Source organism: Drosophila simulans, chromosome 2R, assembly GCF_016746395.2.
Source record: "Drosophila simulans strain w501 chromosome 2R, Prin_Dsim_3.1, whole genome shotgun sequence".
Taxonomy (NCBI): Eukaryota; Metazoa; Arthropoda; class Insecta; order Diptera; family Drosophilidae; genus Drosophila; species Drosophila simulans.
The window spans coordinates 5,012,804-5,038,262 of NC_052521.2; the positions used below are offsets into that span (position 1 = coordinate 5,012,804).

Genomic DNA, 25,459 nt, shown 5'->3' on the forward strand with positions numbered 1-25,459 from the left:
CACTCGGTTGTGGCCATAACTGTCATCTCTCGGTGTTTGTTGTTGTCCCTCCCCTACGTCTGCTTAAATACGTGTTTATGTTAGCCAGGCTCTACTGTCCTTTGTGTGTTGTGTCGTGCCGTCGACGGCTGATCCTTGGCATTCGGATCAGTCGACCTATTTAACCATGAAACAAGGGGAACTGAAAGTAATTACTAGTCTCTATTAATCTCAATAACAAATGAAAAACCGGTAATCTCGTGCTATAAAAATATGAAAAGGTTTTGGAAATATGCCCTATTGTATTAACAAGTTTTTGTTTGATTTCAAAGACTTAGCCATTCCAATTCACATATCCTTGTAATCATAATAGTGCCTAGTAAAATAAAATATTTACTCCTTTTAAAAGTTGGAATAAAGAAGTTAATTACGAATTTCAATCGAAATCAAACAAAAAGAGTTTTACTGGAGAAAATTCAAGTTTTTCATTTGTAAATGGGTAGATCAAAAACATTTAAGAGAGAATAGCTTAGCACAAGTTAATTAATAGTTAATTACTTTCCGTTCACTCTGATTTTCAAGTTCAGACTCCATAAATTCCTAAACGACCTTGATCCTAACCATTTCCAGGTTCCATTGCGGAACGCGAGGTGAAGAAGTGGTACAACGCCGTTGAGATGCCAAATAATCCGTACTCCCCGGAGGCCCTGAAGCAGCGCATCAGTGGCACCCAGGAGCGCTACATGGATGTGCCCAACATCAGTCCGAGTGCTGAGCAAAAGGCACTGGCATCGGCGATGACGGAAAATCCGGATCCGCCAGCGCCCAAAGCGGATTATAAGCGGTAAGTTTGGGAGAGAGACACCTGCCAGCGAGTACTAGGTCTAAGTAACTTCTGTGAATCTCTAATCTTTAGCTATAGCCGCGACTACTACATCAACAATGCTCCCACATCCCCTGACAGCACGGGGAGTGGAAAGGCCGCCACGACCAGCGCAGCCGAGGATGTGGAGGACATCGTGATCAACGAGGTAAATCAAGAACCAGAACCACATCCACCGCATGGCCGCATTTCAAGTGGCGCTCAGAGCACCGCTGCCGACCTCTCTCATTGGACCCTATCCACGCCAGTGCGACGCAGTAGCTCACTAAAGTTCATTAACAGCCGCCCCTTCCACTCCCCCTCCCCCTCGCTGGGCTACGAGAGATCGGTGCCCCTCGAGAGACCTTCGACCTCGGCGTCCCATTACCGCGAATCGAGTTTGGGTTTGGGTGACGACGACGACTTTGACATGAGATCACAGCGCTCCTGGCGCAGCAGCTACAGTTCTCTGCCCAAGCGACACACGCAGTCCTCGCTGAGCCTGCACAGCAATGGTAGCGGGGTGTCCTTCGGCTCGTCCGTGTCCAAGAGACGTCCAGCGGCAGGTGGGCCCTCCGCCGGCGTGCTCACCCAGTTCGAAAAGCAGCTGCTGCACAAGGACCTCAAGCGGAATAGCTTCCGGGCGGTGTCCGCCACGTCCAAGGACTTTGTCATGAATCCGCTCTTCGAGAGCGAGCCGCTGGGCGGGAAGACGGCCCTGCGGCCGGAGACGGAGGACCAGGGCGACTCAGGGGTGGACAGCTGCTTGAACGGCTTCAGCGGTGCGGACGCCAAGTACAGCAACAATAGTCTGCTATTCTAGGAACTCTTGGAATCGTTTGGGTCTTAGACCCCACGGATATTTGCCAAATTACGCATAGCTTAGTCAAACAAACAGATGTTAAACACTAGTCAGTATAGCAAAGCCAATTTCTCTGTACATAGCAAATAGAATGGGCATCGGTGGGAATAGAAATTACAAAATTACAACCATACTGAAACACGGGAAATGAGGCAGGCACAGAATCTCCCGCACTGGAGGGGCAACCGATTCCTACCTTTCCACTGCACCAGCACCTGTTGCACCAACCACGCCACGCGAATGAGAGGGTCGAGCTAGTGTTCTGATCGTAGCTTTAGTTAATACCACTTACGTAATGCTAATGCCCTAGAGTATGCAACGTTTGTTTTTAATCATTATACTTGCTGTTAATTTTATGAAATAATATGATAAATCCTGTACCGTATCTGTATGCACACCGCTAACGCTCTTTCCAACGAAACACCATACACATATGCCTAGCGATATCTAGAAATCTATAATGCAGTAATTCCAAATAAAGCCAAACAATAAACCAACCAACAAACAAAGCCAATACTGAACCACTGAAACAAATGTTTTTAGTATCCGTATCCGTATCCGTTTCCCAATAATCCTAACGAATTGGTGAGTACAAAGCCGAGAATTAGCCGAAATAGCCATTTAGATCTGACTAACAGCATTTGTTTCGAAGTCAAGTGATTGTAACTACTTGTAAATGATAAATCTTGCCTGCATGCTGCTGCCCTAGCGTCCACCAAAAAGTCCACCACATCTGCTAGACTCTAGATCCAATCCACGCCTACACTAATACTGAATACTAAAACGCCCACACTTCTTATTTCCATCGAATCCTAACCACGTACACTAACCAACAAACAAACCAACACGCACCCACCAAAACCACTGTCAACTACCAAACCGATAATGTTTTACCAAAAGGCTCGAAAGGCAAGCCAACCTGCCACTGAGCAGGATCCGCCGCAGGAATCGGCATCGGTATACAAAGCCACGCCCGTCCAAGTCCTGGATGAGTCCCTGGATTCGCAATCGAATCCCTCGCTGTACTCCCTGCAAACCACGACCACAAACACAAGCGATGAATCGGATACGGTTCGCATTTACGACTTTAACAAGCAGGAAACAACGGTTATCAGGGCTGCTCCAGCGGAGCAGCAGCCCAGCGACTCCACCACTTCCTCCATGGAGACCGCCCAGGCTGCTCCACCTTCGGTTTCTTCATCCATCGACTCATCAGTGTCCCACAAGCGGGAGCGTCCTGTGGTTCTTCAGTTCGGCCCAGGCGATTCGGTGCCAACATTAGGATCGCCTGCTAGTACGCCCACGCGGGGATCCACTCCGCCTGCTTTTAGATTCCTGCAGCCCAAACGTCGCCTCATCGATCCCAGTCAGGTGCTATCCGTCGACGAGGATGATGTGGTAAGAGTAACTCGGATGGTTGACTTGGTAACGTATGCTAATGCACCGCCCTATTGTTAGCCTGAACCCACAACTCCTGCGGCTGAGAAGCCCGTCATAGAAGATGAGGTGGCCCATTCCATGCCATCTGTTAAGGCTCTGGCGCAGGCATTCCTCCTGACCAGCAAGCACACACAACCCCAACGAAGATGGCGGGCCAAGGTAAGGAAAATGATATGAACCTCAACCATTAACAGGTAGTTTAATCAAGTGGAATGATCCCCTTTATAGGTTAGAATAGCAGCCCCGCCAGACACTCCAGATAAGCCGAACACGTCACTGACCAAGCGGCACAAACTGGAGCACGCCGTCTCCATGGCGGAAGTAGCCGATGAGTCTACGATCGCCTCGGACTTATCATCACTCGAAACGTTAGCTCTTTAGAGAACCTTGGTCGAGCAATTACTATTTTAGATTGCATCTCATTTCAGGGATCCTTCCATACATTCGGAGGCCACTCCACCTATAGCCTCACCGGCGAGTCCTGTGCCCGTGCGCCACGGATTCCTCCGGAGCAATATTGCTTTCTTTGAGAATTTAAAGTTCAAGTGAATATACGAATGCAGTTTTGTTGGATGCGACCATTGGTTGATCTTCCCGGAGGGGAAAATGCAAGACAATGGCAAAGCACCAAGCTGGCCATACTCCAAACCAAATCTTCGCCAAATACCATGTGCCATGGCCACCATTACCCAGTCGAAACATCATGGAAACAAAGTACTTAACTTCAGTTGGCCGTTAGCATGCGCCATTGTTAATTGTAGTTCGTATTTACTATTACATAATTCTTATATCCATGGATACTATTTATTTAGCTCTAAGATATGTATTACGTACTTTTTAGGCGTAAGAGAAACTATCCCAACTTCAGCTGAATAATGTTACACCTTACCCGTTCTAGTTTAAATGTTACATAATTGTACTCAATAAAACATATAGAAAAGCAAAACTGCGGGGTTACGACTTATATTCACAGCACAATCGGATCTTAAGATCTTGCATTTCGTGCTGCCAGGAGTGATGTGGTGCATAGACAAGCCTATGCATCTGGGAAGCACCCAAATCGTGGTAATTTAAAAGTTCTGTCGACAAATACCTTATTATTTTTTATCAAGAGTCAATACAAAGTTACGCGCATAGGTATAAAAATAAATTCCGTCGCCTGGGGTTGCATTTGAAATGCGCCAGGCTCATCTGAGAGATTGAGAGGGTGCCAGTGAGGGGTGCTGTTTGGAATGATGATCACTTCGGGTGCAGACATTACCCAACTACTGTGCACTATGGTTGTGATGTGGATGCTCTGCCAGGTAGATGACGTAGACCAAGGGTATGACGACACACAAGGCGAGTATGAAGATCAGCAGACATATCCAAGACAAGTCGCAGTCCGATCCGGACCAGTCGATGGCACTCAAAGAGGGTCCAGGAATGGGACGCACCAGCGGAGCGTGTCTGTCCACCATGTGGTTAAGCAGAGCGGCACTTTCCTCGTATGGTTGCTCCATATTGGCTGTAGACAAAGTTAAGAAATCATGATTTATTACACAATTAAAACACATTGCAAACAAGATTTATAAAATATTTAAAACACCTCAGCTTTCAGTTGGTGGAGGTATAGATTTCGCTTTATTTTATAAATTGCCAGCTGCAGATTGTGTTACAGTTTACAGAGGATATAGAATAGTGCCAATAAATGTAACTTAGTTGTAGGTCATGTAGCGTGGAGTGGCGCTGAACTTGGCGTAGCTCTTGATAACCTTCTTGACGGCTTCGAGGAAATCCTTCTCTGTGGCCACCTTGCGACGCGCCCGAATGGCGAACATGCCCGCTTCCGTGCACACTGACCGGATCTCAGCACCAGTCGAGTTGGGACATAGACGCGCCAGTAGATCGAAGCGAATATCTCGCTCCACGGACATGGAGCGGGCGTGAATCTTAAAGATGTGCGAGCGACCGTCCTGGTCAGGCAGGCCGAACTCCACCTTTCGGTCCAGACGGCCGGGACGCATAAGCGCCGGATCCAACGTGTCGGGTCGGTTGGTGGCCATCAACACCTTGATATTTCCGCGTGGGTCGAAGCCATCCAGTTGGTTAATCAGCTCCAACATGGTGCGCTGCACCTCGTTGTCGCCGCCGGCACCATCGTCGAATCGGGCACCACCGATAGCATCAATTTCGTCAAAGAAGATGAGACAAGCCTTTTTGGAACGCGCCATTTCGAAGAGCTCGCGCACCATACGAGCGCCTTCACCCACGTACTTCTGCACCAGCTCAGAGCCAATGACGCGGATAAAGCAGGCGTCCGTGCGGTTGGCAACGGCGCGGGCACAGAGGGTCTTTCCCGTTCCCGGTGGGCCAAACAAAAGCACACCTTTGGGCGGCTCAATACCCAGATTGACGAACTTTTCCGGGTGCAGCAGTGGCGTCTCCACCACCTCGCGCAGCTTTTCGATCTGTTCCTTGCAGCCGCCCACATCGCTGTAGGTGACGTCCGGCTTGTCCTCAACCTGCATCATGGTAACCGTAGGATCAATCTTGGGAGGCAGCGGAATGTGGATCTGGTACTTGTTGCGGTCGACGCCTACACGCATCCCCTCCTCTATGTCAGTGGGGGCCACCGAGTCGGCCAGGTCCACAACGAACTTGGCGAACTGCTTAACATTGATGATATACTTGGGGTCGTCGGAATCCGCGTTGATGATCTTGGTGCATCGGGCAACCTGCAGCGGCTGCTCGTTTTGCAGGATCTGCTTGTCCGCGGCCAAATCCCAGAGCGCTGGTGGCGCCAGACCCGTGTCGCTTTCCTTGATTCCAGTCAGCTCGTTCACCTGCTTCACAGCCTTCTGAATGTCCTCCTCGATGCTCTTGATGGATTTGTGATACTGGCTCTGGCCATAAGTCTTCAGAAGCTCAATGTCGCCTTCGTCGAGGGACTTGATCTCCTTGTCCTCCTTCTCATCGTGCTTCACCTTGCGCTGGTCGTCGCCCAGGTAGTCCGGCATCTTATTCGATTGCAATTGTACGGGTTTTAAGGCAAAAAATGAGTTTATACGATGTTTTCCTTTTGTTTTACGGCGAGAATGACTGAACAATTTGGCATAGAGATGGGAGAAGCACCGCTAGTGCTATCGACGAATCGATGCATACTTTTCCAACACTTAATTGAACATTAGGAACTATCGATGTGTAGTCACTTTTAACTTCTACTGTTAAAATACAAACCTTTAACTTTTCAAAAAACTATTTTACGGTGTTTCAATTTGAAATAAACTAATTAGTAACTGGAGCTTAAATATTAAACACACAAAACTCTCCAATGCTGTTATATTTCTTATCTTATCTTATGGTTAGTTGAAATTGGTAGATATTTGAATTGAAATAGATAAGAAACTTTGTTATTTTTAAAGTACTAATATTGCTTCAGCAATCCAGTAAACATCACTACAGTAAAATCTTTATCATTGATACGCTCTGCACCCTTTACCTTACCTGTATTTTTATTTTTAAATTGAATATTATATACACTCGCACTGAAATCAGCACTGACCTTTCTTCACCAACAGTGAAAGTATTTCAGGAATTTTAAAAACCGCGGCGAATTGTGGGCTATTTTTCGCCAACTGCATCTTCTGTACTCACCTTCGTCATTGGGCGCACCCTGGGCTCCCTCGTAAAATTGTCCAGCAGCTCTGCTCGTCGATGGTTTCTCGTGATCCACGGCGCCTGAAGCATTCACCGCCGCCACCAGGAGTCGTTCATCCAGCATTTGGCGCGCATCCTCGAGAGGATTGCGTTCGGGAGCTGGTTCCCGCTCAATATTGTGCCTAGGACTGTTGTTCCCGCTGCGGTGGACCGCAGGAAGGGCTTCGAGGCCCCCGTTGCCCAGCAGGACGTTGTGCACTGTGACCGGAATGCGAATAACCCGATGTGCGTGGATCTCATTTTCGCGGTCGATCTTGTTCAGGCGCTTGATGTCCGCCACAGAGGAGTGGAAGCGCAGGGCCAGCGCCTGGAGTGTGTCTCCCTCTTGGACCTTTACCTCCAGCGTGTTCTCGTAGCGGCCGAGGCGGGCGTGGCCATTGGCCCTCCTGGCCAGAGGGAGCAGATCTTCGAACTCGTCGTCATCGTAGGCGGGACGGGCAAAGATGTCTTCCACGTCGTCGGGTCCAATTTCTTCCTGATTGTGTTGTTGCTGGCGCCTGAAGATGAGGTGAGAACACCGATCACATTCGGATCTCTTGGAAAAAGCAACAGTCGAGTTGGCGCTGACTTACGCATTGCGACGCATTGTTTTCCTGCTTGCCTTGGCGGGATTTCCTGGCCCAGATTTCGGCTGTGTTCCTTCCCTCGGTCAAATCGCACCTCTTTGTTTAGCTCAGGCCAGTTAATTAACGCAATTAGATTATTTACGTGTAAAGTTTGTTCTCAGCAGCAGCCCACGAAGAACAACAACAAAGGGAAAGCTTCGTCACAGATGACCGAAAATATCGATAGTCCTCTGTTAACGAGCGCTGTTAGCCTTAACAGGGTAAACACAGCTGTTTTCGTTTACAAGCTAATTTATATATTTTTTGAGTTCCTGAAATGTCACTATTTGCGTTTCTCAAGAGCCGCACCGCGTTCTGGCTGAGCTTCACCGGCACGACGACGGGACTGGCCTTCTTCGTCAAGTGGGTGCTCTGCTTCTCACACAGAATTCCCTTGTTTTTACTACTCATTTTATACCGCCTCACAGGGATCTTATGCAAGGTGGTCAGTTCACCAAAGAAACCAATGAGACCGGCAAGGTGTTCATTGTCACCGGTGCCAACACGGGGATTGGCAAGGAGACGGTGAGAGAGATTGCGAAGCGAGGGGGCACCGTCTACATGGCATGCAGAAACCTAAAGAAATGTGAGGAGGTACGATCTTTATTAGGATAATTTCCTAAAACGCGACTAAATACTTCTCGCATGCAGGCTCGCGAGGAAATCGTGCTGGAAACGAAGAACAAATATGTGTACTGCCGGCAATGTGACCTGGCTTCCCAAGAGTCCATCCGCCACTTTGTTGCTGCGTAAGTCTTCCTTAGGCCAAAATTGTTTTTATTCCGCAATTCATGTCCGCAGCTTCAAGAGGGAACAGGAGCACCTGCACGTACTGATCAACAACGCCGGTGTTATGCGCTGTCCCAGATCTCTCACCTCAGATGGCATCGAACTTCAGCTGGGGGTTAATCACATGGGTCACTTCCTGCTTACCAATTTACTGTTGGGTCTACTCAAGGTACCACACAGTTGTACTAGATCTTAAATATGATTAATAACCATTTTATTCATAGAAATCCTCACCCAGTCGGATTGTAAATGTATCCAGTTTGGCACACACTCGAGGAGAAATAAACACTGGCGATCTGAACAGCGACAAATCCTACGATGAAGGCAAGGCCTACAGCCAGAGCAAGTTGGCCAATGTACTCTTCACAAGGGAGTTGGCCAAAAGATTAGAGGGCACCAACGTAACGGCAAATGCCCTGCATCCAGGTGTGGTGGACACAGAAATCATCAGGCACATGGGTTTCTTCAATAATTTCTTTGCTGGGTTTGTAGAGAAGTGATGACATTAAAACATTTTTAACGAAATATTTATCTTTTCAGACTCTTTGTTAAGCCTTTGTTTTGGCCCTTTGTTAAGACTCCGAGAAATGGTGCTCAGACCTCGTTGTATGTTGCTCTGGATCCCGAGCTGGAAAAGGTGACAGGACAATACTTCAGCGACTGCAAGCTGAAGGAAATGGCGCCGGCTGCCACCGACACCCAAACGGCAAAGTGGCTCTGGGCAGTCAGTGAAAAGTGGACGAAGCCAACGATGATTACAATACAATAGTTCGTATTGTGAAATATGTTTCTGTTACTTCGCATAAATTTTCAGTTTCTTACAGTCAAAAAATCTTCAATTTGTCTTGTTTTAGTTATTTTAACGTGGCCGACTAATAAGAGTTGAAAGCTCAGGGCTTGTATGCGTTCGAAGTGACGTACCCCGAAACCGGTTAGGGGCAATTTCTACATCATTTGTTTAAAATAGATGTGTATATCCATTACATTTTAACCCGAGCCTTCGGTCCAAAAGTTTAGGTTCATTTCGGCAGTATGAAACATTTTCGCTCTCGCGAAAGTAAGACGGTTTTCGGCTTCTTGTCGCTATAAGCAATTTTGAATGTGTTCGAATAGTGGTTCTCTGATTAAAGAACACTCATAGAAGCCCGTACTATCAATTTTATCAGTTGTCGTCCGGTAATCGCTGCGGCGATCACTTAAAAACCCGCACAATTTCGCCCGCGGTGGCACTTTGGAATAGACCACGAGAAGGGGCGGACCGCTTAGCCAGTATGGATATTGTTATAAGGTTTCTGCAAAGCGTAGCACCCGTCTTCTTGGCCCACGGGATTGTCGGCATTATCGCCTTCTGCGTGAGGTAAGTGAGGCGCCAATTTAAAATGTAACGCTGAGAAGCGTTATCGACGACGTATGAAAGTGACGACAAAGTACTTATCACCGATTAACATGCATTATTTTAACACACATCAGGCTGTATATGCAGGGCGGAAAGTTTAGGAAGCAGACCGATGAGACGGGAAAAGTGGCCATCGTTACTGGCGGAAACACGGGTCTTGGCAAGGAGACCGTGATGGAGTTGGCCAGAAGAGGAGCCACCGTTTACATGGCCTGCCGCAGCAAAGAAAAAGGGGAGAGAGCTTGCAGGGAAATCGTCAAGGAGACCGGAAACTCCAATGTCTTCTCACGGGAGTGCGACCTGTCGTCCCTGGATTCCATTCGAAAGTTTGCAGAGAAGTGAGTCATGCCACTTTGTAGTGCCTTTCTCTTTAACTAACAATTCACTCACAAACAGCTTCAAGAAAGAGCAGAGGGAGCTGCACATCCTCATCAACAATGCTGGTGTGTTTTGGGAACCGCATAGATTGACGAAAGAGGGATTCGAAATGCACCTGGGTGTAAACCACATCGGACACTTCCTGCTAACCAACCTACTGCTCGACGTGCTGGAGAGGTCGGCTCCTAGTCGGGTGGTGGTGGTCGCCAGCAGAGCCCACGAACGGGGTCAGATTAAAGTGGATGACATCAACAGCTCTGAATTTTACGACGAGGGAGTAGCCTACTGCCAAAGTAAGCTGGCCAATATACTGTTCACCCGCGAATTGGCCAAGCGCCTGGAGGGCACGGGTGTGACGGTCAACGCCCTTAATCCTGGAATAGCAGACACGGAGATAGCCAGGAACATGATCTTCTTCCAAACAAAGTTTGCCCAGTATGTGGTAGAGTGTGTCCTCTTTCAATGCTCTTCTTATACAAATATTAATATCTGCTTTTCTTTTAGAACCATTTTGAGGCCGCTCCTTTGGGCCATGATGAAGACACCTAAGAACGGGGCCCAGACCACCTTGTATGCTGCCTTGGATCCTGATCTCGAAAAAGTTTCCGGTCAGTACTTCAGCGATTGCGCTCTGGCTCCTGTAGCTCCCGCTGCCCTCGACGACCAGATGGCCCAGTGGTTGTGGGCGCAGTCCGAGAAGTGGGCGAAAATTGCGCTGTAAATGGGCCACTGGAATAGTGTGATTGGGCTAGTCGCCATTAAAGCCACAATTTCACAATAGCCGTGGTTATTGCAGTACTAACTTAGTACTTAGTATAATAGGATATACTAGATTTAAAGGCTTGTACTAGATAATAAGAACTATTAAAAGATTTGCGAGTCGAGGAACATGATATCCTGTTTCATAATAATATCCTACCTGTTTCATGGACCTTAACTAATTTAGGTTGATTGTAACTTTCCAAGTAAAACGTATAGTTAGTCCCGATGTCAGTCCCGCTGTCAGTCTATTATTTAGATCCAATCTATGCAAAAGGGAAATCCTGTGTTGTTGAATCGCAGTGCGTAAAACCACATATAAGTTTACTACTACAGTCAATAAACCCTAATTTTGTATAAAAACAAAAAAAAAAAACATTTTTAGCGCATTTTAAATATAAACATTTAGTGCTTTCTGTTTTCAAAATATACTCTTTTGAGGGCGCTAAGGAAGTTCTTTTGACCCACGAAATTATACGGTAACTGTGTCCAGCTCCACTGTTATATAATGATCTCATCCTCCTATAGTATGGTCCAGGTGGGTTGCTATTTATGGGTCACGCACTCGCTTATATTTCCTCCAGTTGATATGGTGTACTGCACAAGTGACAATGCTGTAAGGATCACCGTGACAATGTAGTCCATGACGAACTCCCTGTCGCAAGTGATGTCCAGGATGATCATGTTTTGGAGCGGTTTCAGCTTCTGGTGAATTATCAAGGAGGTGTGCTGCGGAGATGTAATTGAGAATGAATTGGAGAAGTCGGCCAGGGAAGCCACCTGCCGAAGCAGATCTCACCTCGTTGTCGAGAACCATTGCGATTAGAAGGCGTGGCCTGACCTTCCTCATATACAAGCCCTGAACGATAACGAACAGTTGCTGAAGCTGTACTTCAGCATCGCGGAATCTATCGGTGCACATGCCCAGGATGAGCACATACAGTATCGGAATGCAGACGGGTCCCAAGCAACCGTCCGCGATGATGTAGATCTTGTTCTCCAGCTCGTCTCCGGCGAAGAGACTGCATTCAATGAGCAGTTCGGCGTTGAAGATGCAGGTGAAGATCATCAGGTAAACAGAGGTCGAGAGCCAGGAGACGTTGTCCCTAACATGCTTATGCAGATTGTTGATGCGCAGATGGAGCTCGAAGAGCGGGATCAAGCACCGATGGTAGCGAAGCTCAATATCCAACCGATTCGCATGGTCCTCGATGAAGCGCTGCAGGAACAGAATAATGGTGTGGTACCAGCTGAGCAGGATCAGTTGGTAAACGAAGTAGCCAGCAAAGCAGTACTCCAACAGCACCCAGTAGAGGAAGATGGAGGAGAGGAAGTAGGGCTTGTACCACAAGGAATCCAGCATGACGGTGAGTATCCACAGCTTAGCCAAGTACACCACTAGCAATGTGGAGTCGCACTTATACTCCATACCGAACTTTTGCTCCAGCGCGCTGGTTATCTGCAGGATCTCGTTCACAGTATGCTTCAGGAACCTGCGATCCCTCTTCAGGTGCAGGAAGATTAGTAGGCGCCGCAGGACACCTATCACGATTCCGAGCACGATGAGACTCATCAGGAAGTTCTGCGCCTTGCTGTCCTGCACCAGTGTCATGTGGATGTATATGCCCAGTCCGAGTACGAAGTACTGTAGATACGGGCTGGCCAGCAGTATCACCTTGAGGACCACCACGATCTTGGACCATATTCGATGGTACTGCGACTCCTCCACTTGATTGGTGCGCTCGTTGTACTGCAGCTTGAAGAAGTGGAGTCCGCAGGCGATTGCGTAGATGCTCCAGGCAGTGCCCTTGAAAAACCACCGATGGAGAACTTGGCTTGGCTTCCTTTGATGCCGGCGGAAGTCGGTCGCGGGCCACATGGCTCCGGGTGAATGTGAGCCAAAGCTCATTGGATTACGGCCAGTATGTTAATCGAATCGAATTCGGTTGTTAGTACTATTCGCTTTAACGAAAATGGCCTAATTAAAGTAAGAGGCCCAAACAAAACGAAAGGAGAGATACAAGCCGAAAATAATGAACATGGTATTAAGTAAGTATTGCTCAATCCAAAAATACACCGCACCAATATTATATATATGTTCATATTTACAGAAACGAAGCTGCTGCCCAAAAATTATAATTTCATTTAAGTTATGCAAGAGTATAACATTGAAGAGTAACACTACTTCCCCTCGTCATCGCAGAAGCTGGTCATTAAATGTAATTTTTACAAATCGATTGAAGTAAAAACAGAGCCTTAAATAAGGTGTTTTATTGAGAGCTTTCCCACCATCATCATTCAAGACGAAATGAAATGAAAGCTTAGGTCTGAAACTTATTCTAGTAAGACACTCTAGCGATATCTACATTACCCCATGATCGACGGTTATTATGATTCCATCTATACAGCTTACATATCGAACTTTGGCCGGACGATAAACACTTACGGAAGCATCCGTTTCCCTCGGCGACGCGGCAATCGTAAACCCTCCAACCTTAAACTTAAAACAATGTTTTATACCGGTCCACGTTAATGTTTCAAGTATGGACATTCCGAGATTTTGATATTGCTCGTATAAAGAAATGTGTAAGGGGGCTGGATCTGGCCAGTCGCCACTTGAAGCTGGTAGCATTCGGAGCGGAGAGATGAGTGCACCCACGGATTACCTGTTCTGCCCGCTGGCATATGGGTCAGCTCTTTCGGCCATCGGAATCTATCTGCTCCGGTGAGTTTTGACCACTTTCAGTGATGGCCCTTTAACCTCAGCCCGTCAGACAATATATGCAGGGAGGTCAGTTCACCACGAAAACGGATGAGACCGGCAGAGTGGCGATTGTGACCGGCTGCAACCAGGGGATTGGCAAGGAGACCGTGCTGGAGCTGGCCCGCAGGGGAGCCACCGTGTACATGGCTTGTCGGGACATGAAGAAGTGCGAGAATGCTCGTCGGGAGATCATCGAAGCGACCAACAACCAGAACATCTTCGCACGCCAATTGGACCTGTGCTCCATGAAGTCCATTAGGAACTTTGCCGCTGGGTAAGCACCTCAATGAATATATAAATAAAGGTACTCAATTTAATAATTTTTAGCTTTAAGCGGGAGCAAAACAAGCTCCATATTCTCATCAACAATGCCGGCATTATGGACTGCCCCAAAATGTTGACGGAGGACGGCTTTGAAATGCAAATCGGAGTGAATCACATGGGCCACTTCCTGCTCACACTTCTGCTCCTCGATCTGCTGAAGAGTTCCGCGCCCAGTCGCATTGTGGTCCTGTCCAGCATTGCTCACCGGCTCGGAAGGATTAAGCGTGACGACCTGAACAGTGAAAAGTCCTACGACAGAAAGATGGCCTACTGTCAGAGCAAATTGGCCAACGTTCTCTTCACCAGGGAGTTGGCGAAGCGCCTGAACGGAACTGGGGTCACGGTGAATGCCCTACATCCCGGGGTAGTGAACACGGAACTGTTCCGCAATACACCCTTTTTGGGTTCGAGGTTTGGAAAGTAAGTTTGCAATTGCATCACCCCATCAGCTTTTAACTTTCGGCCTGCTTTTAGATTGCTCATAGCTCCTATTATATGGATTTTCATAAAGACGGCTAGGAATGGCGCACAGACGACCCTGTACGCTGCCCTGGATCCCAGTTTGGAAAAGGTATCTGGAAGATACTTCAGCGATTGCAAGCAGAAGCACGTGGGCTCGGCCGCCCAGTATGATGATGATGCCCAATTCCTATGGGCGGAAAGTGAAAAGTGGACGGGAATTAATATTTGAGCAATGACACTTTTAGCTCTTACCCTGTGTTGTCGAAATACATTGATTAGAATAAGCTAAATGAGTTAGGTGTTCTGTTCAGCTTTTGTACAAAAACATTTGGCTGGGAGTCTTGAAACCAGTTATCTGAGTAGTCTTAAATAAACTACTTTAGTAATTGCACAACATAGTAATATCATTTTTAATAAACATTTTGTTAACATTAACATCAGTTAACATTAATGACCTGTACTGTAATGACGTTGCCTTGGCGTCACTGGAATCTGAACTATTTGACAATATATAATTTCGGTTTAAGTCATGAGCTGCCATAGAAGCAGGTGATAAACTAATCGAAATTAATGGAATAGAAATCATTCCTCTCGATTGCTGCATCCTCGGACTCCGTTTGGCTGAGTAATGGGTATCTGACAGTCGAGAAACTCGACTTTATCTACTTTTGTTGCTTATAGCATTAGGTATTAATTTAAATTAGACTTGCAGATTGTTATTAAGCTTTTCATGCATTTGCTCGACTTGCAATGATACAAACTAGAAGCAAAAAGCTCTCACCAAACCCAAACATATTTCGTTCTCTTCTCGCAGTTTCGAATCGAACTCATCGTGAGTAAGCGTTTTGTGGCTGTCGTGTATTTTGGAGCAGATAGCGTCCATTTCGTATAAAAGGCAGCTCCAAACGGACGGGCAAACATTCATTGACAGAACCTCCAAGTGAAACGAATACTAACGGCGACAAGATCTACACTGTATCCAAACAAAATGGGCTGCCTTACCAATTGCTTGTGCTGCCCCCTCATTTTTTGGCCGTCCATCATCGGACTGGCTGCCTACTTCCTAAGGTATTTGCATGAATATGGTATTTCTACTGCAGAATAATGAGTAATAAGCTCGTGAATTGCGGTCTGTGTTGAAATAGAGTGATAGCAATCAATGAATTTCAGAAAATACATGCAGGGCGGTCAGTTCACCAAGCAGACCGATGAGACCGGCAAGGTGTTCATTGTCACCGGCGCCAACACGGGCATTGGCAAGGAGACGGTCCTGGAGATTGCCAAGCGAGGAGGCACCGTGTACATGGCTTGCCGGGATATGAACCGGTGCGAGAAGGCGCGCCAGGATATTATCAGGGAGACAAATAACCAGAACATATTCTCTCGGGAACTGGACTTGAGTTCGATGGAATCCATTCGCAAATTCGCTGCTGGGTAAGCGCAAAGATGACTGATCGATGAATGCGTTACTGATTTCCCTCGCTTATTAGATTCAAGAAAGAACAGGATAAGCTCCATGTCCTGATCAACAATGCAGGAGTTATGCACTGTCCCAAAACACTGACCAAGGATGGCTTCGAAATGCAGTTGGGAGTCAACCATATGGGACACTTTCTGCTCACCCACTTGCTGCTGGACGTGTTAAAGGTATTTTGGGTATTCAGGACTTTCTTAGCACCTTGTTAACCTTCCTGCTTACCCTCGCTAGAAAACTGCACCCAGTCGCATCGTGAACGTATCCAGCCTGGCGCACACCCATGGTTCCATTAACACTGCCGACCTAAACAGTGAAAAGTCGTACAGCAGAATCGGTGCCTATAGTCAGAGCAAGCTGGCCAACGTCCTGTTCACCCGGGAACTGGCCAAGCGCCTGGAGGGAACGGGGGTCACAACCAACTCCCTACATCCCGGTGCCGTGGACACGGAGCTGCAGAGGAATTGGAAGTTCCTGGAAAACCCCATTGCACAGTAAGATACGAGACACTAGTGGGCACTACTTGAGTTTGGTATTAACCCGTTTCCCTTAGGCTACTGGTCAAGCCCCTCCTGTTGGTGCTCTTCAAAACCCCTCGCAATGGAGCGCAGACCACTCTCTACGCTGCCCTGGATCCTGCACTAAAGGATGTTTCCGGGCTCTACTTTAGCGACTGCCGGCCCAAGGAAGTGTCTGCAGCTGCCCAGGACGACAAGACTGGAAAGTTCCTCTGGGCGGAGAGCGAGAAGTGGACCGGCGTGAATTCAACCAAAGTTGATTAAGCAGTTTAGTTTATCCCTCGCCATTTCATAATTTATTATTTTAATAATTTATCATAATGAAGACTAACGCGAAATGTAATAATTTATGTTGAAATTCTTACGGAGTGCGAATTCTACAAGCTAAAAATAAAGAAATGCTCCTAAAAAAGCTTTAACTAACCAAAAATTTCTGTATTCTGTGTTAGGTAAAATTATCAATTTTTTTTTTATAAAAGTGATGAAACAAATTGGACGATTCATGCTTTATTTTTGTAACGGCTATTCTGAAAGTAGGAGGGTATACCAAACTATTTGAAAAGTATGTAACAGAAGGAATTAGTTAGATCGCTATATCTCGACCAAAGACACTAGAATAATTCTAGTGTCTTTGTCTCGACGTTCATACGGACCGGATATGACTAGATGGATCGACTTGACTAGTGCTGCTGATCAAGACTATATATACTTTATTTTATATGTTACATACTGTTCAGCGAACCTAGTATACCCTTTTACTCCACGCTTAATATACCCATTAAATAAATATAAACATCAACGGAATTGCTTTTATTTGTCTGAATGTTTTCCACTATCATAACAAATTATTGAGAATTCAAAAAATTTCGTTTTCTCTTAACCTTCGTTAGGAAACTCTCTTACGACGTTCTCGATTTCGTCAGGTTCTCACTGAGAATTAGTGATAATATATGTTTGTGCTGAGGTAGCTGTGCGCTCAGTAGTATATTAACAGCTGTGCTGTTCGTACCAGAACGCACTCAACGATTGAAATAAGATCTGACAACACCCTAAATACAAGGAATTGTGCAAAGATATTCAAAATGTGCATTTTCATGGATTGTTTATTGAGCCCTCTGATTGTGTGGCCAGCTATTATCGGCGTGGGCATCTACTTCTTGAAGTGAGTTGCGTTAATTTGTTCATGTAATTATGAAATACATATACCACTGTGCCTACGAATCCATGACTCGCAAATATGCTTCCCGGGTAATAGATAACAGCTTTTCAGGTAATTCCTATTGATAATTCCAGGGAGTACATGCAAGGTGGAAAGTTTACGAAGGACACCGATGAGACCGGAAAGGTATTCATTGTGACCGGTGCCAACACGGGCATTGGCAAGGAGACGGCTCTGGAGATAGCCAGACGTGGGGGAACTGTGTACTTGGCTTGCAGGGATATGAACCGGTGCGAGAAGGCGCGCAAGGACATCATCAAGGAGACAAACAACCAGAATGTATTCTCTCGAGAGCTGGACCTAAGTTCCCTGGACTCCATTCGCAAATTTGTTGATGCGTAAGCTTAGCACCTAATCTCTGTAAGATTTAAAAAGTATCGATTCTATCAATCAGCTTCAAGAAGGAGCAACCCAAGCTTCACGTCCTGATCAACAATGCCGGCGTGATGCGCTGTCCCAAGACCCTGACCAAGGATGGCTACGAACTGCAGTTGGGAGTAAATCATATTGGTCACTTTTTGCTGACTAACTTGCTGCTCGACGTGCTCAAGGTAAGTGTGCTATATAATAGTCAAGTGCGTCAGATAATGGTCTAAAAAAAATTTTAGAACTCGGCTCCCAGTCGCATTGTCGTTGTGTCCAGTCTGGCACATGCGCGTGGCTCCATTAACGTGGCCGACCTGAACAGTGAGAAGTCGTATGATGAGGGCCTAGCCTACAGCCAGAGCAAGTTGGCCAACGTCCTGTTCACCCGGGAATTGGCCAAGCGTTTGGAGGGCAGCGGAGTCACAGTAAATGCCCTTCACCCTGGTGTTGTGGACACTGAACTGGCGCGGAACTGGGCCTTCTTCCAGACAAACCTTGTGAAGTAAGTCATGGATAAGTGAATTGGAACCTTCCCAGTAACACCTGTTCCATCTCCTAGGTTCTTTTTGAAGCCAATGATTTGGCCGCTATTAAAGACACCGAAAAGTGGAGCACAGACCTCGATCTATGCTGCTTTGGATCCGGAACTGAAGAACATCAGTGGCCTGTACTTCAGCGACTGCAAACCAAAGCCTGTGGCTCCTGGTGCCTTGGACGATAAGGTTGCCAAGTTCCTGTGGGCCGAGAGCGAGAAATGGACCGGCTTAGACAAGCTGGAAGCTAATAAGTAAAGAAGAGCGAGTAGTGTTAGAACAAGCCGTTTATTATACTTTAATACTAGCTGCTGTTTCACGAACGGATTAATAAATAAATACATATTTCTCTAGCTTTCATAAAGCATATTTCATATTTCTCATAAGTCGATTAGTATGCCGGTTGGCTAATTAGTTTCCAATTCAGTTGGCTTTCTGCTCAGTTGCTCCCGCCGTGATGAACACTCTGGAGTGGAGCACATGGGTTGTGGGCTCCCTCTTCTCTTGCGCATTGTTTACGGTGTTGACGTATGTGTACTGCATATAGAAGCCCAGAACGACGTCTGCTAATCCCGGCAGCTCCTCTGCCGGGGTAAACTGTAGCCGCAAAAGCACCTTGTTGCCCTTCCGCCAGACGATAAACTTGGGCTCCTCAGTGGACAGCTGCACGTCCTCGTCGAACTCTTTGGAGTCATCGCGCTGGTTCAGAACGAACTCGCTCTCCAACGGAACTATTTCGGCATTGGATACATCAATCACATCTCGTTTTACCTCCCGTGTTGAGTTCTGACGCGACAGTGTGATGCCCACTGCTTTTAGAAGTGGGGACGAAGAAATGGGTTCTTCTTTCGCAACACGAGTGGCCTCTGTTGACAGCTGCGGATCCTCAGGAGGAGATGCAGTCAACAGTCGAATTGTCATATCGTATATAGTCGGATTCGTGAGCTTCAGCAAAATGGCGTTGCTTTTTCCAGCCACCAGTGTCTGCTCGCAGCGCACCATTACCACTTCAGGGACATGGTAGCTGGCGAAGTGCTGGATGCGGTACTTTATCGATGTGGGATGGTACTCCGGTTTGATTAGATTGTGCTCGCACTGCCGGCAACGGAGCGACCGCTTGATCCACAGCGATCTGCGCTGGGGATAAAGACTCCCAACGGCCGTGGGCTGGTCCGCCGGCTGGCTATGTCGCTGAGTGATGGTTGTTACATTCCGCAAGTTCAAAGGTTCCGTAAAAATGTTCTCCGGCAGGCCCTCCACCTCCGCCGTGGCCTCTGCCGGCGCTATCACGGCTTTAGCCTTGGGAGCCTTGTCGTTCCAGCCGATCTGGCGGCGAATAAGTGAGACGGTTAGTCCAGTGCGATCCGTCAGACTGGGAAACTTGTGCTGCTTGGGTGCCTTGCGCCGCATGAACTCCAGTTTCTCCTGCTTCTCCTGCAGCACCACCGCCTGAAAGTACTCGACCAGAGCATTGAATCGCGCCTGGTACAGGCACTCGTTATCCGGCCAAGTGCCCGTGGCCACGCCTTGGTCGGGAATGCCCACATCTCGCGTTGTCCATCGGCAGGACAAGCACGACAAATAGTACATCTTCTTTGTGGTGGGCACCGCAGAGGGCTTGCTGCTCGCCGGAACTGGGGGCGTGGCTTCGCCCTTGGACTCGCCATCCTTTGGTTCCTTCGCCTCCTCTGACTTGCGCACCACCGGAACGGTGGATGCTCTGGCGGAAAGGGTGTGCTGGCAGCAGGGACAGTCGAAGCAGTTCGCACAGCAGTTTTTCTTGTGGCGCGCCTCGGTTGAGGGAATGTTTTCCAGGCAGTTGGAGCAGAAGTGCGACTCGATCTCGTGCGTCACGCAGAAGCCACAGCGCAGCTTGGGGCAGTGGCGGCAGAAGAACAGCATGTTGATCGGGTTCAGTATGCCGCAGGAGCACGCATACTTAACGGGACTCGGTTGCATGAAGCTCATCTTGGCGACGCTAGTTTTCTCTTGGTTTCTTAGTAAATTTGCGAATTTCTCCTCTTCTTGCAGTAATGACGACAGCTGTTATATCGATACGTCGATGACTCGATTATATTTAGTCATCGATGGTCGTACTAATGCTGGGCAGCACTGGTGGATTGGCGCTTATTAATTTATGAAATGGATTAGTACTTTTTATAGCCTGATGGTTAAAAAGTATCTTAACCTATCCTTACTAACCAGAAATGTATCGTACAAGCCACTATATTTATCCTGCTCATTTTTTAGAAAAGTTTTAATCCTTAATCCATAAAAGTAGCACAATTTTAAAAAATATCTTATCTATGGATTACGCATCATCTCATTTCGATCTTTAAAATTCCGGCTTGGAGACGAATATTTAGGTACTGTTCACGGTATATACTTTCTGTCTAGATTATTTTATAATTTATGAAGAAATGTTTTGGGTTTTAAAAAAGATATGTGCTAAATAAAATAGGAATATAAATTAATGTGGAGTATAACGTGCAACTTCACAATTTGATGATCAACTACGCAAATCAAACTTAATAGGATTCCCAAGGACAGCAAATATGTTTTTGCTTTACAAATATTTTATTTTGAACGATCACATCATCGGGAAAAGTTTATTCTACGTCATATAAGTAGCAACAATGCTTTTCTGAGTTCATTAAATCACCTAAGTGGTCAATTAGCACCAAATTGCCAAACTAAATATCTACACACTTTACGGTTCATAAAATTCTTTACGGCGCTTTCATTCAAAAGTGGGGGCGTTACCAGCGAAAGCGTTTACAAGATGCTAAAATTTTAAATACTTATGGATTTATCGAGGATATTGTGAAATAAAATAATTAGCGGACTAATACAACTTTATACTTCGACTTGTGAGTCGTTATGTTTTCTTTCAATAAAAATAATTTTTTAAATCAGGACTCTCATTCCGTTTTAAAGCCAGTTGATATATGTTTTCAATATTTTGGATATTTTTATTCAGTAGCTTTGCGTATATAAATATAATGTGGTCAGACTTGCGACCGCGTATAAAATAGATAAACGTATAGGTATAAGGTACTTTTTGGTGTGGGAGCCACGCGACTAATGCTAATGCTAAGCCTATGCTATCATCCTCAGTCTGTAGTCTCAGTCCCGGCAGGAGGAGAGCAGGGGAAGCCCCTCTAGCCGAAGAAGTTGGGCACGAAGAGCTTCTTGCGCTTGGTCTTGGTCTGCCGGACGCGCACGATGGGAGTGAACTTGACATTGTGGGGCAAGGAGCCACTGTCGGAGGCGGAGACGCCCTCGCGGCGGGTGTAGCCGGCACTGGAAGCCACCGGGGCGATGTACCCGTCGTCCACGTAGTAGTAGCCCGGGCTCAGCTTCTTGAGGCGGTTGTCCGTCAGCGGTTTCCCGTAGCTCAGGGCGTACGAGGAGCCGCCGTAGCTGTCATAGCGATCCGTATCGTAGTTCTCGTAGCTATCCAGGTCGTAGTAGGTGGGCTTGGCTTCGGACACTTTGCAGATGATGATGCTGATCAGCAGGCAGATCCACGAGTACAATTGCTGAGGAGGAGGAGGGTTGGGTGAGCTGGATTCTCAGTGGAACTTTGCTACAATGATGATTACCTTAAGATCCATTGTGCTGAGCTTAGTTCGGTTTAAACTGGTTGTGATTTGGTAAATCCTGGTTGGCTGCTGTGGGATATCCTTTGATTTCTTGCTGGCTGCTCTGATTGCTTTGAACGTCTGGCGAGTTCTGTATGCTCTGGTGTGAAGAACCCTTGCCTTATATACGCACCGGCCACCACATTCGCACCCAAATGTGAAAATTTGCTTTCGGGCCGAGCCGATGCTCCGGCTGTGACGCAAGTCCGGAGGAAACGCAGCGACATTTTAGGCGTAAGCTGAAGTGTCCAAACTCTCTTCGGTTGACGGCCGGGGCTTTGTTTTGAGCATGCGCGGTGGCTGTGACTTGAACCCGGTCTCGGCTCCATGGGATTGGGCGAAGACAAAGGCTCTAATTGCCGGGTGCACTGTTTCGCTTAGCGGGTATCCAGTTTGGTTCGGAAAAGTTTTTACAATGCGGAAAGATACGCTCCCCCGGAATTCTGCCATTGTCTGCGACTATTTTGTTTTGATTCGGATCAATTAAACTTATTAATCTAGATTTTGTCGCTGGGCGACGCTCTGACGTCGGCGTGCGATCGAACGAAAGTAATTAGGCGCTTTTGGCACTCCGCTCGCGGCTGGAAAGGTTTGCGGCGCACGGAGCGTATGAGTAATATGTGTGTACCAGGCGCTGTGGTCGCCGGGTGGTAATTTTTGTGTGGTCACACGCTAAGTCTAAATCCAGACCTCGAGTGTCGTTGTAACGAAACCGGGTGATTTTATTAGTTTACCATAAATCAGCATAGACACGCAAATGGGACGGTGTCTAAAAATACGGATCAGCCTTTATAAATATCCAACCGCAGTGGCTCATGCGGCGCCTAATCAATTTGTCGTGAAAATGTGGCCGGCTGACTCAGGAAGTGTTAAACACTGCGATTTTCTAGAAGTAATACAAAGCAATTAACAAACAAACTCGACCCGCGACTGCGGGATGCGCTTTAAATTTGAATCAGACTCCAAAAAAAGGGGCATGACTTCGGCTCTTGGGGGCTGCATTCGAAGAAGTGATGAATCAGATGCCAACTAGACGTCTGTAACCCATAGTGGTTAGCCAGACGGGTGATTCGGGAATGGACCTAAGTTGCGACCCAGACCAATTCGCGCTTCATTATCGCCGGCTGTTTCGAAAAGATTCGGCTGTAAATATAAACCCGCTAATTGTATAAATTTATACAATTATATAAATATAAATCGCTGGCCGCCGCGGGACGCAATAACAAAATTCAGTTGTTTTCCACAACTTCGCGGTTTTTCATGCCATCCAACTGGGGGTAAATATTTTTGCACACCCAAACCGTCGTCAACAACAACAGAAAGGTGCGAGATTTGCCCGCAATAAAGGAAACATAAACATCCAGTTGAATTTAGATCGCATTACGTGTACGCACGATTGGCTGCACCGGAGCCAAGCGCAGCGACTTCTGCCTCTTGATTGAGAGCTCCGGAGGAGGCCTGCTGGCTGTTGTCACACCCTTGCTGGACTCCAAGCCCGAAAGACGGTGCAAAATTTCGAACGCCTCGGCTAATTTCCGCAAGAAGTGCGACAAACTTCTGCACTTCAAGTCGCCGTCTCCAAGTGGCTAGTGGCTATCTGCTGCTTAGAAAATTTCCTCGGACTTGATTTCTTTGTTAGCCGAATGTGCGAACGTAAATAGCTAAATTTGCACCCTGCAATATTTGAGTATTTACAGTGGCACATTGTCCGCCAATTCAATTCACTTTTACCGATTTTGCCCTGGTGCGAGTTACTATTAACAAAGGGCTATGGAAATTTTATGTCTGCCACCTAGGGGATCAGTGGATCTTCCGATTTGTTGATGTTTTTCGGGAAGTGTGAGACCACCAGCCAAATCGGTTGCTTTCAGTCCCAATATAAGTCCAGAATGATTAGACCCATGTATTGATAAATCGGTTTGGTCATCTATTAAATCGGTTCAACGGGCTCTGCAAAAAACATGTCTAAGTGGAGCACGTTCCCGCGGGTTTTATGATGAAGGTGCTCGGTTTATTGGCAACCGATCAACCAAATCGAAAACAAACATTGCCGGCCGTGCAAAATTCTTGATATCCTAACCGAAAAGTCAAACAATTGGAGGAGAAACAAGGGAGCCGGACTGGCAAGGTGTGCAAATATTTGGCTGGCAAACGATGGTACATATTTACCGAGAAAGGCAAACAGTAGGGATCACATTTGTCATGGCTGGTTGGCTTCGGCCGCACGATCGATCTGTTAATCTCTCCTGGCTGCTCCACCGCGAACTGGAGCACATTGCGCAGGCCGGAAGAGGAGATTCCGCTTGTAACTGGCCTTGGGCAACCCCCGTTTGCCAATAAACACTAAGGGAACCGGCGACTTCCTTGTTGACAATAATAGTTTGAAGAGATACTCGAATGCGCTAGCGTAAGCCTCCTATTAGCAGCTAATGTGTGAATGGCAGCCCACTCCCTCCTCAAGGGCTGCTCTTGGAGCGCTCGGAAAAGCGGGTGGCGCTTTCATCTCGCCTAAATGCCAGGACACGCTACTCCGGCGAGTGCGTCACTGGCGATTTAACACTCAATTAAGATGCGGCAGGCGAGTCGCCCAGCTGCAATTAATTGCTCATTAGCGGCACGTCTAATGAACCGTCGACTGCGCCACGCTTGCTGTTTGGGAACGTTTTTGAAACGTGTTTTGGGCAAACATGTGTTCACATCACAAGACCATCGTATAATTTCGTCTCCATTCACTACGTGACTTATGATATCTTATACTGGCTAAGACTAGGACACTATTTCTTGAGCAGCAAGTGACCCTTGGGCTTCAGTTTGCTGCGGATGAGGCGCTGTTTCTCGGACTCGGCAGTCTCCTTAAGGCGTTGATGTCGCTGCTTGGCGAACTCCAGCTCCCCACTTAGCTCCACGATCCTGGAGGCGATTTCTTGCTGCTTAAGCAGGCGCCTCTTCTGGTTGGCCTACAAATGGAAATGTGAATGATCAGGCCGTTGCTTGAGGCCATTCAGAGGTATACTTACACCCAGCGGCGTGGGCCTACCATCTAAGTACGTGTAGTCGGGCAGGTTGGTGAGCGGGCCAAAGGCATTTGGGTTTTCCGGCAATCCCTTGGCTGCACGCCACTTCTGATCAATGGCACGGGTGGCAGTAAGAGCAATGCTTCGCTGAGCTGCGAAAGTACAGAGTGCGGATGAATTACAAGAGGCTTACAACAGATTGGGAATTGCTTACCTGTAATTGTGGCGGAGCTGGCCAAGCAGATCTTTGTTATTTTCAGCATTATTTATCGAAAACTAAACAACAGTGGTTGTGAAAAAACGTAGTTCACATAACCAAACAGCTGACTGCAGGGTTGTCACCATTAGGTAAATGAGCCTAACTACACTTGA

General features: G+C 47.1%; 12 protein-coding genes across 29 annotated transcripts in view; 6 read left to right on the forward strand and 6 right to left on the reverse strand.

Annotated features, from left to right (window-relative positions):
* Positions 1–4,089, forward strand: part of LOC6739296 (titin) — a 28,195-nt gene extending 24,106 nt beyond the window's left edge. For 9 of the 14 annotated variants that reach the window (XM_016172169.3, XM_039292737.2, XM_016172171.3 and 6 more), the window contains 6 exons: positions 610–823; positions 896–1,010; positions 2,604–3,101; positions 3,162–3,302; positions 3,372–3,511; positions 3,572–4,089. In XM_016172169.3, the coding sequence (XP_016026331.1) occupies positions 610–823; positions 896–1,010; positions 2,604–3,101; positions 3,162–3,302; positions 3,372–3,511; positions 3,572–3,692 (1,229 nt within the window). In that variant the 3' untranslated portion in view covers positions 3,693–4,089. Of the gene's footprint in view, positions 1–609; positions 824–895; positions 2,201–2,603; positions 3,102–3,161; positions 3,303–3,371; positions 3,512–3,571 lie in introns of those variants that run through there. The other 5 variants (XM_016172170.3, XM_039292738.2, XM_039292736.2 and 2 more) reach the window with 1 other exon arrangement.
* Positions 4,090–4,220: 131 nt separating this feature from the next.
* On the reverse strand, positions 4,221–7,557 carry LOC6733405 (lysM and putative peptidoglycan-binding domain-containing protein 4). The gene is made up of 3 exons (XM_002080426.4): positions 7,415–7,557; positions 6,780–7,339; positions 4,221–4,650 (listed from the first exon to the last, which is right to left on the reverse strand). The coding sequence occupies exons 1-3, from the start codon at positions 7,426–7,428 to the stop codon at positions 4,409–4,411; spliced, it is 816 nt and encodes a 271-aa protein (XP_002080462.2). The 5' UTR covers positions 7,429–7,557; the 3' UTR covers positions 4,221–4,408.
* On the reverse strand, positions 4,738–6,278 carry LOC27208844 (26S proteasome regulatory subunit 7). The gene has a single exon (XM_016184397.3). It carries the CDS (start codon positions 6,140–6,142, stop codon positions 4,841–4,843), a length of 1,302 nt encoding a protein of 433 aa, XP_016026346.1. The 5' UTR covers positions 6,143–6,278; the 3' UTR covers positions 4,738–4,840.
* A 111-nt stretch (positions 7,558–7,668) lies between the features above and the next one.
* LOC6733406 (retinol dehydrogenase 12) lies at positions 7,669–9,127 on the forward strand. 3 transcript variants are annotated; one of them, XM_039292746.2, is made up of 7 exons: positions 7,669–7,810; positions 7,876–8,041; positions 8,099–8,196; positions 8,249–8,405; positions 8,461–8,720; positions 8,777–9,004; positions 9,061–9,127. In XM_039292746.2, the coding sequence occupies exons 1-7, from the start codon at positions 7,725–7,727 to the stop codon at positions 9,110–9,112; spliced, it is 1,047 nt and encodes a 348-aa protein (XP_039148680.1). In that variant the 5' UTR covers positions 7,669–7,724; the 3' UTR covers positions 9,113–9,127. The 3 variants fall into 3 exon arrangements, with proteins under 3 accessions (XP_039148680.1, XP_039148681.1, XP_016026347.1); XM_039292747.2 differs by having other exon boundaries at positions 9,091–9,127; XM_016167594.3 differs by having other exon boundaries at positions 8,777–9,075.
* A 153-nt stretch (positions 9,128–9,280) lies between these two features.
* On the forward strand, positions 9,281–10,918 carry LOC6733407 (retinol dehydrogenase 12). 3 transcript variants are annotated; one of them, XM_039292749.2, is made up of 4 exons: positions 9,281–9,593; positions 9,707–9,970; positions 10,029–10,457; positions 10,515–10,918. In XM_039292749.2, the coding sequence occupies exons 1-4, from the start codon at positions 9,508–9,510 to the stop codon at positions 10,729–10,731; spliced, it is 996 nt and encodes a 331-aa protein (XP_039148683.1). In that variant the 5' UTR covers positions 9,281–9,507; the 3' UTR covers positions 10,732–10,918. The 3 variants fall into 3 exon arrangements, with proteins under 3 accessions (XP_039148683.1, XP_039148684.1, XP_002080464.2); XM_039292750.2 differs by having other exon boundaries at positions 10,029–10,452; XM_002080428.4 differs by having other exon boundaries at positions 10,029–10,445.
* Positions 10,919–11,315: 397 nt separating this feature from the next.
* LOC6739300 (uncharacterized protein CG1339) lies at positions 11,316–12,648 on the reverse strand. The gene is made up of 2 exons (XM_002076172.4): positions 11,569–12,648; positions 11,316–11,498 (listed from the first exon to the last, which is right to left on the reverse strand). The coding sequence occupies exons 1-2, from the start codon at positions 12,646–12,648 to the stop codon at positions 11,316–11,318; spliced, it is 1,263 nt and encodes a 420-aa protein (XP_002076208.2).
* A 560-nt stretch (positions 12,649–13,208) lies between these two features.
* On the forward strand, positions 13,209–14,713 carry LOC6733409 (retinol dehydrogenase 13). Its single transcript, XM_002080430.4, has 4 exons — positions 13,209–13,494; positions 13,544–13,807; positions 13,861–14,277; positions 14,332–14,713. Exons 1-4 carry the CDS (start codon positions 13,352–13,354, stop codon positions 14,546–14,548), a joined length of 1,041 nt encoding a protein of 346 aa, XP_002080466.2. The 5' UTR covers positions 13,209–13,351; the 3' UTR covers positions 14,549–14,713.
* Positions 14,714–15,228: 515 nt separating this feature from the next.
* LOC6733410 (retinol dehydrogenase 12) lies at positions 15,229–16,736 on the forward strand. Its single transcript, XM_002080431.4, has 5 exons — positions 15,229–15,387; positions 15,490–15,753; positions 15,810–15,966; positions 16,028–16,287; positions 16,347–16,736. The coding sequence occupies exons 1-5, from the start codon at positions 15,308–15,310 to the stop codon at positions 16,573–16,575; spliced, it is 990 nt and encodes a 329-aa protein (XP_002080467.1). The 5' UTR covers positions 15,229–15,307; the 3' UTR covers positions 16,576–16,736.
* Positions 16,737–17,275: 539 nt separating this feature from the next.
* Positions 17,276–18,798, forward strand: LOC6733411 (retinol dehydrogenase 13). Its single transcript, XM_016167595.3, has 5 exons — positions 17,276–17,473; positions 17,605–17,868; positions 17,925–18,081; positions 18,139–18,398; positions 18,456–18,798. The coding sequence occupies exons 1-5, from the start codon at positions 17,394–17,396 to the stop codon at positions 18,685–18,687; spliced, it is 993 nt and encodes a 330-aa protein (XP_016026348.1). The 5' UTR covers positions 17,276–17,393; the 3' UTR covers positions 18,688–18,798.
* LOC6733412 (dynactin subunit 4) lies at positions 18,699–20,498 on the reverse strand. The gene has a single exon (XM_016167320.2). It carries the CDS (start codon positions 20,395–20,397, stop codon positions 18,853–18,855), a length of 1,545 nt encoding a protein of 514 aa, XP_016026349.1. The 5' UTR covers positions 20,398–20,498; the 3' UTR covers positions 18,699–18,852.
* Positions 20,499–21,380: 882 nt separating this feature from the next.
* On the reverse strand, positions 21,381–24,652 carry LOC27206321. The gene is made up of 2 exons (XM_039292172.2): positions 22,035–24,652; positions 21,381–21,971 (listed from the first exon to the last, which is right to left on the reverse strand). Exons 1-2 carry the CDS (start codon positions 22,044–22,046, stop codon positions 21,591–21,593), a joined length of 393 nt encoding a protein of 130 aa, XP_039148106.1. The 5' UTR covers positions 22,047–24,652; the 3' UTR covers positions 21,381–21,590.
* A 113-nt stretch (positions 24,653–24,765) lies between these two features.
* LOC6733414 (39S ribosomal protein L52, mitochondrial) lies at positions 24,766–25,459 on the reverse strand. Its single transcript, XM_002080435.4, has 3 exons — positions 25,302–25,459; positions 25,091–25,239; positions 24,766–25,030 (listed from the first exon to the last, which is right to left on the reverse strand). The coding sequence occupies exons 1-3, from the start codon at positions 25,348–25,350 to the stop codon at positions 24,848–24,850; spliced, it is 381 nt and encodes a 126-aa protein (XP_002080471.1). The 5' UTR covers positions 25,351–25,459; the 3' UTR covers positions 24,766–24,847.

Excerpts from the sequence above, each read along its gene's own strand:
- LOC27208844 (XM_016184397.3), bottom strand. The coding sequence starts at position 6,142 with ATGCCGGACTACCTGGGCGACGACCAGCGCAAGGTGAAGCACGATGAG.
- LOC6733405 (XM_002080426.4), bottom strand. Across the intron at positions 4,651-6,779 it reads GGGTGCGCCCAATGACGAAG|CCAATATGGAGCAACCATAC; the intron begins GTGAGTACAGAA and ends CTTTGTCTACAG.
- LOC6733406 (XM_039292746.2), top strand. The coding sequence starts at position 7,725 with ATGTCACTATTTGCGTTTCTCAAGAGCCGCACCGCGTTCTGGCTGAGC. Across the intron at positions 8,406-8,460 it reads TACTGTTGGGTCTACTCAAG|AAATCCTCACCCAGTCGGAT; the intron begins GTACCACACAGT and ends TTTTATTCATAG. Across the intron at positions 9,005-9,060 it reads ACGATGATTACAATACAATA|TCAAAAAATCTTCAATTTGT; the intron begins GTTCGTATTGTG and ends AGTTTCTTACAG.
- LOC6733407 (XM_039292749.2), top strand. The coding sequence starts at position 9,508 with ATGGATATTGTTATAAGGTTTCTGCAAAGCGTAGCACCCGTCTTCTTG. Across the intron at positions 9,594-9,706 it reads ATTATCGCCTTCTGCGTGAG|GCTGTATATGCAGGGCGGAA; the intron begins GTAAGTGAGGCG and ends AACACACATCAG. Across the intron at positions 10,458-10,514 it reads TTTGCCCAGTATGTGGTAGA|AACCATTTTGAGGCCGCTCC; the intron begins GTGTGTCCTCTT and ends CTTTTCTTTTAG.
- LOC6739300 (XM_002076172.4), bottom strand. The coding sequence starts at position 12,648 with ATGTGGCCCGCGACCGACTTCCGCCGGCATCAAAGGAAGCCAAGCCAA. Across the intron at positions 11,499-11,568 it reads CAATGGTTCTCGACAACGAG|CACACCTCCTTGATAATTCA; the intron begins GTGAGATCTGCT and ends ACATCTCCGCAG.
- LOC6733409 (XM_002080430.4), top strand. The coding sequence starts at position 13,352 with ATGTGTAAGGGGGCTGGATCTGGCCAGTCGCCACTTGAAGCTGGTAGC. Across the intron at positions 13,808-13,860 it reads ATTAGGAACTTTGCCGCTGG|CTTTAAGCGGGAGCAAAACA; the intron begins GTAAGCACCTCA and ends AATAATTTTTAG. Across the intron at positions 14,278-14,331 it reads TTGGGTTCGAGGTTTGGAAA|ATTGCTCATAGCTCCTATTA; the intron begins GTAAGTTTGCAA and ends GCCTGCTTTTAG.
- LOC6733410 (XM_002080431.4), top strand. The coding sequence starts at position 15,308 with ATGGGCTGCCTTACCAATTGCTTGTGCTGCCCCCTCATTTTTTGGCCG. Across the intron at positions 15,967-16,027 it reads TGCTGCTGGACGTGTTAAAG|AAAACTGCACCCAGTCGCAT; the intron begins GTATTTTGGGTA and ends TACCCTCGCTAG. Across the intron at positions 16,288-16,346 it reads CTGGAAAACCCCATTGCACA|GCTACTGGTCAAGCCCCTCC; the intron begins GTAAGATACGAG and ends CGTTTCCCTTAG.
- LOC6733411 (XM_016167595.3), top strand. The coding sequence starts at position 17,394 with ATGTGCATTTTCATGGATTGTTTATTGAGCCCTCTGATTGTGTGGCCA. Across the intron at positions 17,474-17,604 it reads GTGGGCATCTACTTCTTGAA|GGAGTACATGCAAGGTGGAA; the intron begins GTGAGTTGCGTT and ends TGATAATTCCAG. Across the intron at positions 18,082-18,138 it reads TGCTGCTCGACGTGCTCAAG|AACTCGGCTCCCAGTCGCAT; the intron begins GTAAGTGTGCTA and ends AAAAAATTTTAG.
- LOC6733412 (XM_016167320.2), bottom strand. The coding sequence starts at position 20,397 with ATGAGCTTCATGCAACCGAGTCCCGTTAAGTATGCGTGCTCCTGCGGC.
- LOC6733414 (XM_002080435.4), bottom strand. The coding sequence starts at position 25,350 with ATGCTGAAAATAACAAAGATCTGCTTGGCCAGCTCCGCCACAATTACA. Across the intron at positions 25,240-25,301 it reads CAGCTCCGCCACAATTACAG|CTCAGCGAAGCATTGCTCTT; the intron begins GTAAGCAATTCC and ends GTACTTTCGCAG. Across the intron at positions 25,031-25,090 it reads GTAGGCCCACGCCGCTGGGT|GCCAACCAGAAGAGGCGCCT; the intron begins GTAAGTATACCT and ends TTCCATTTGTAG.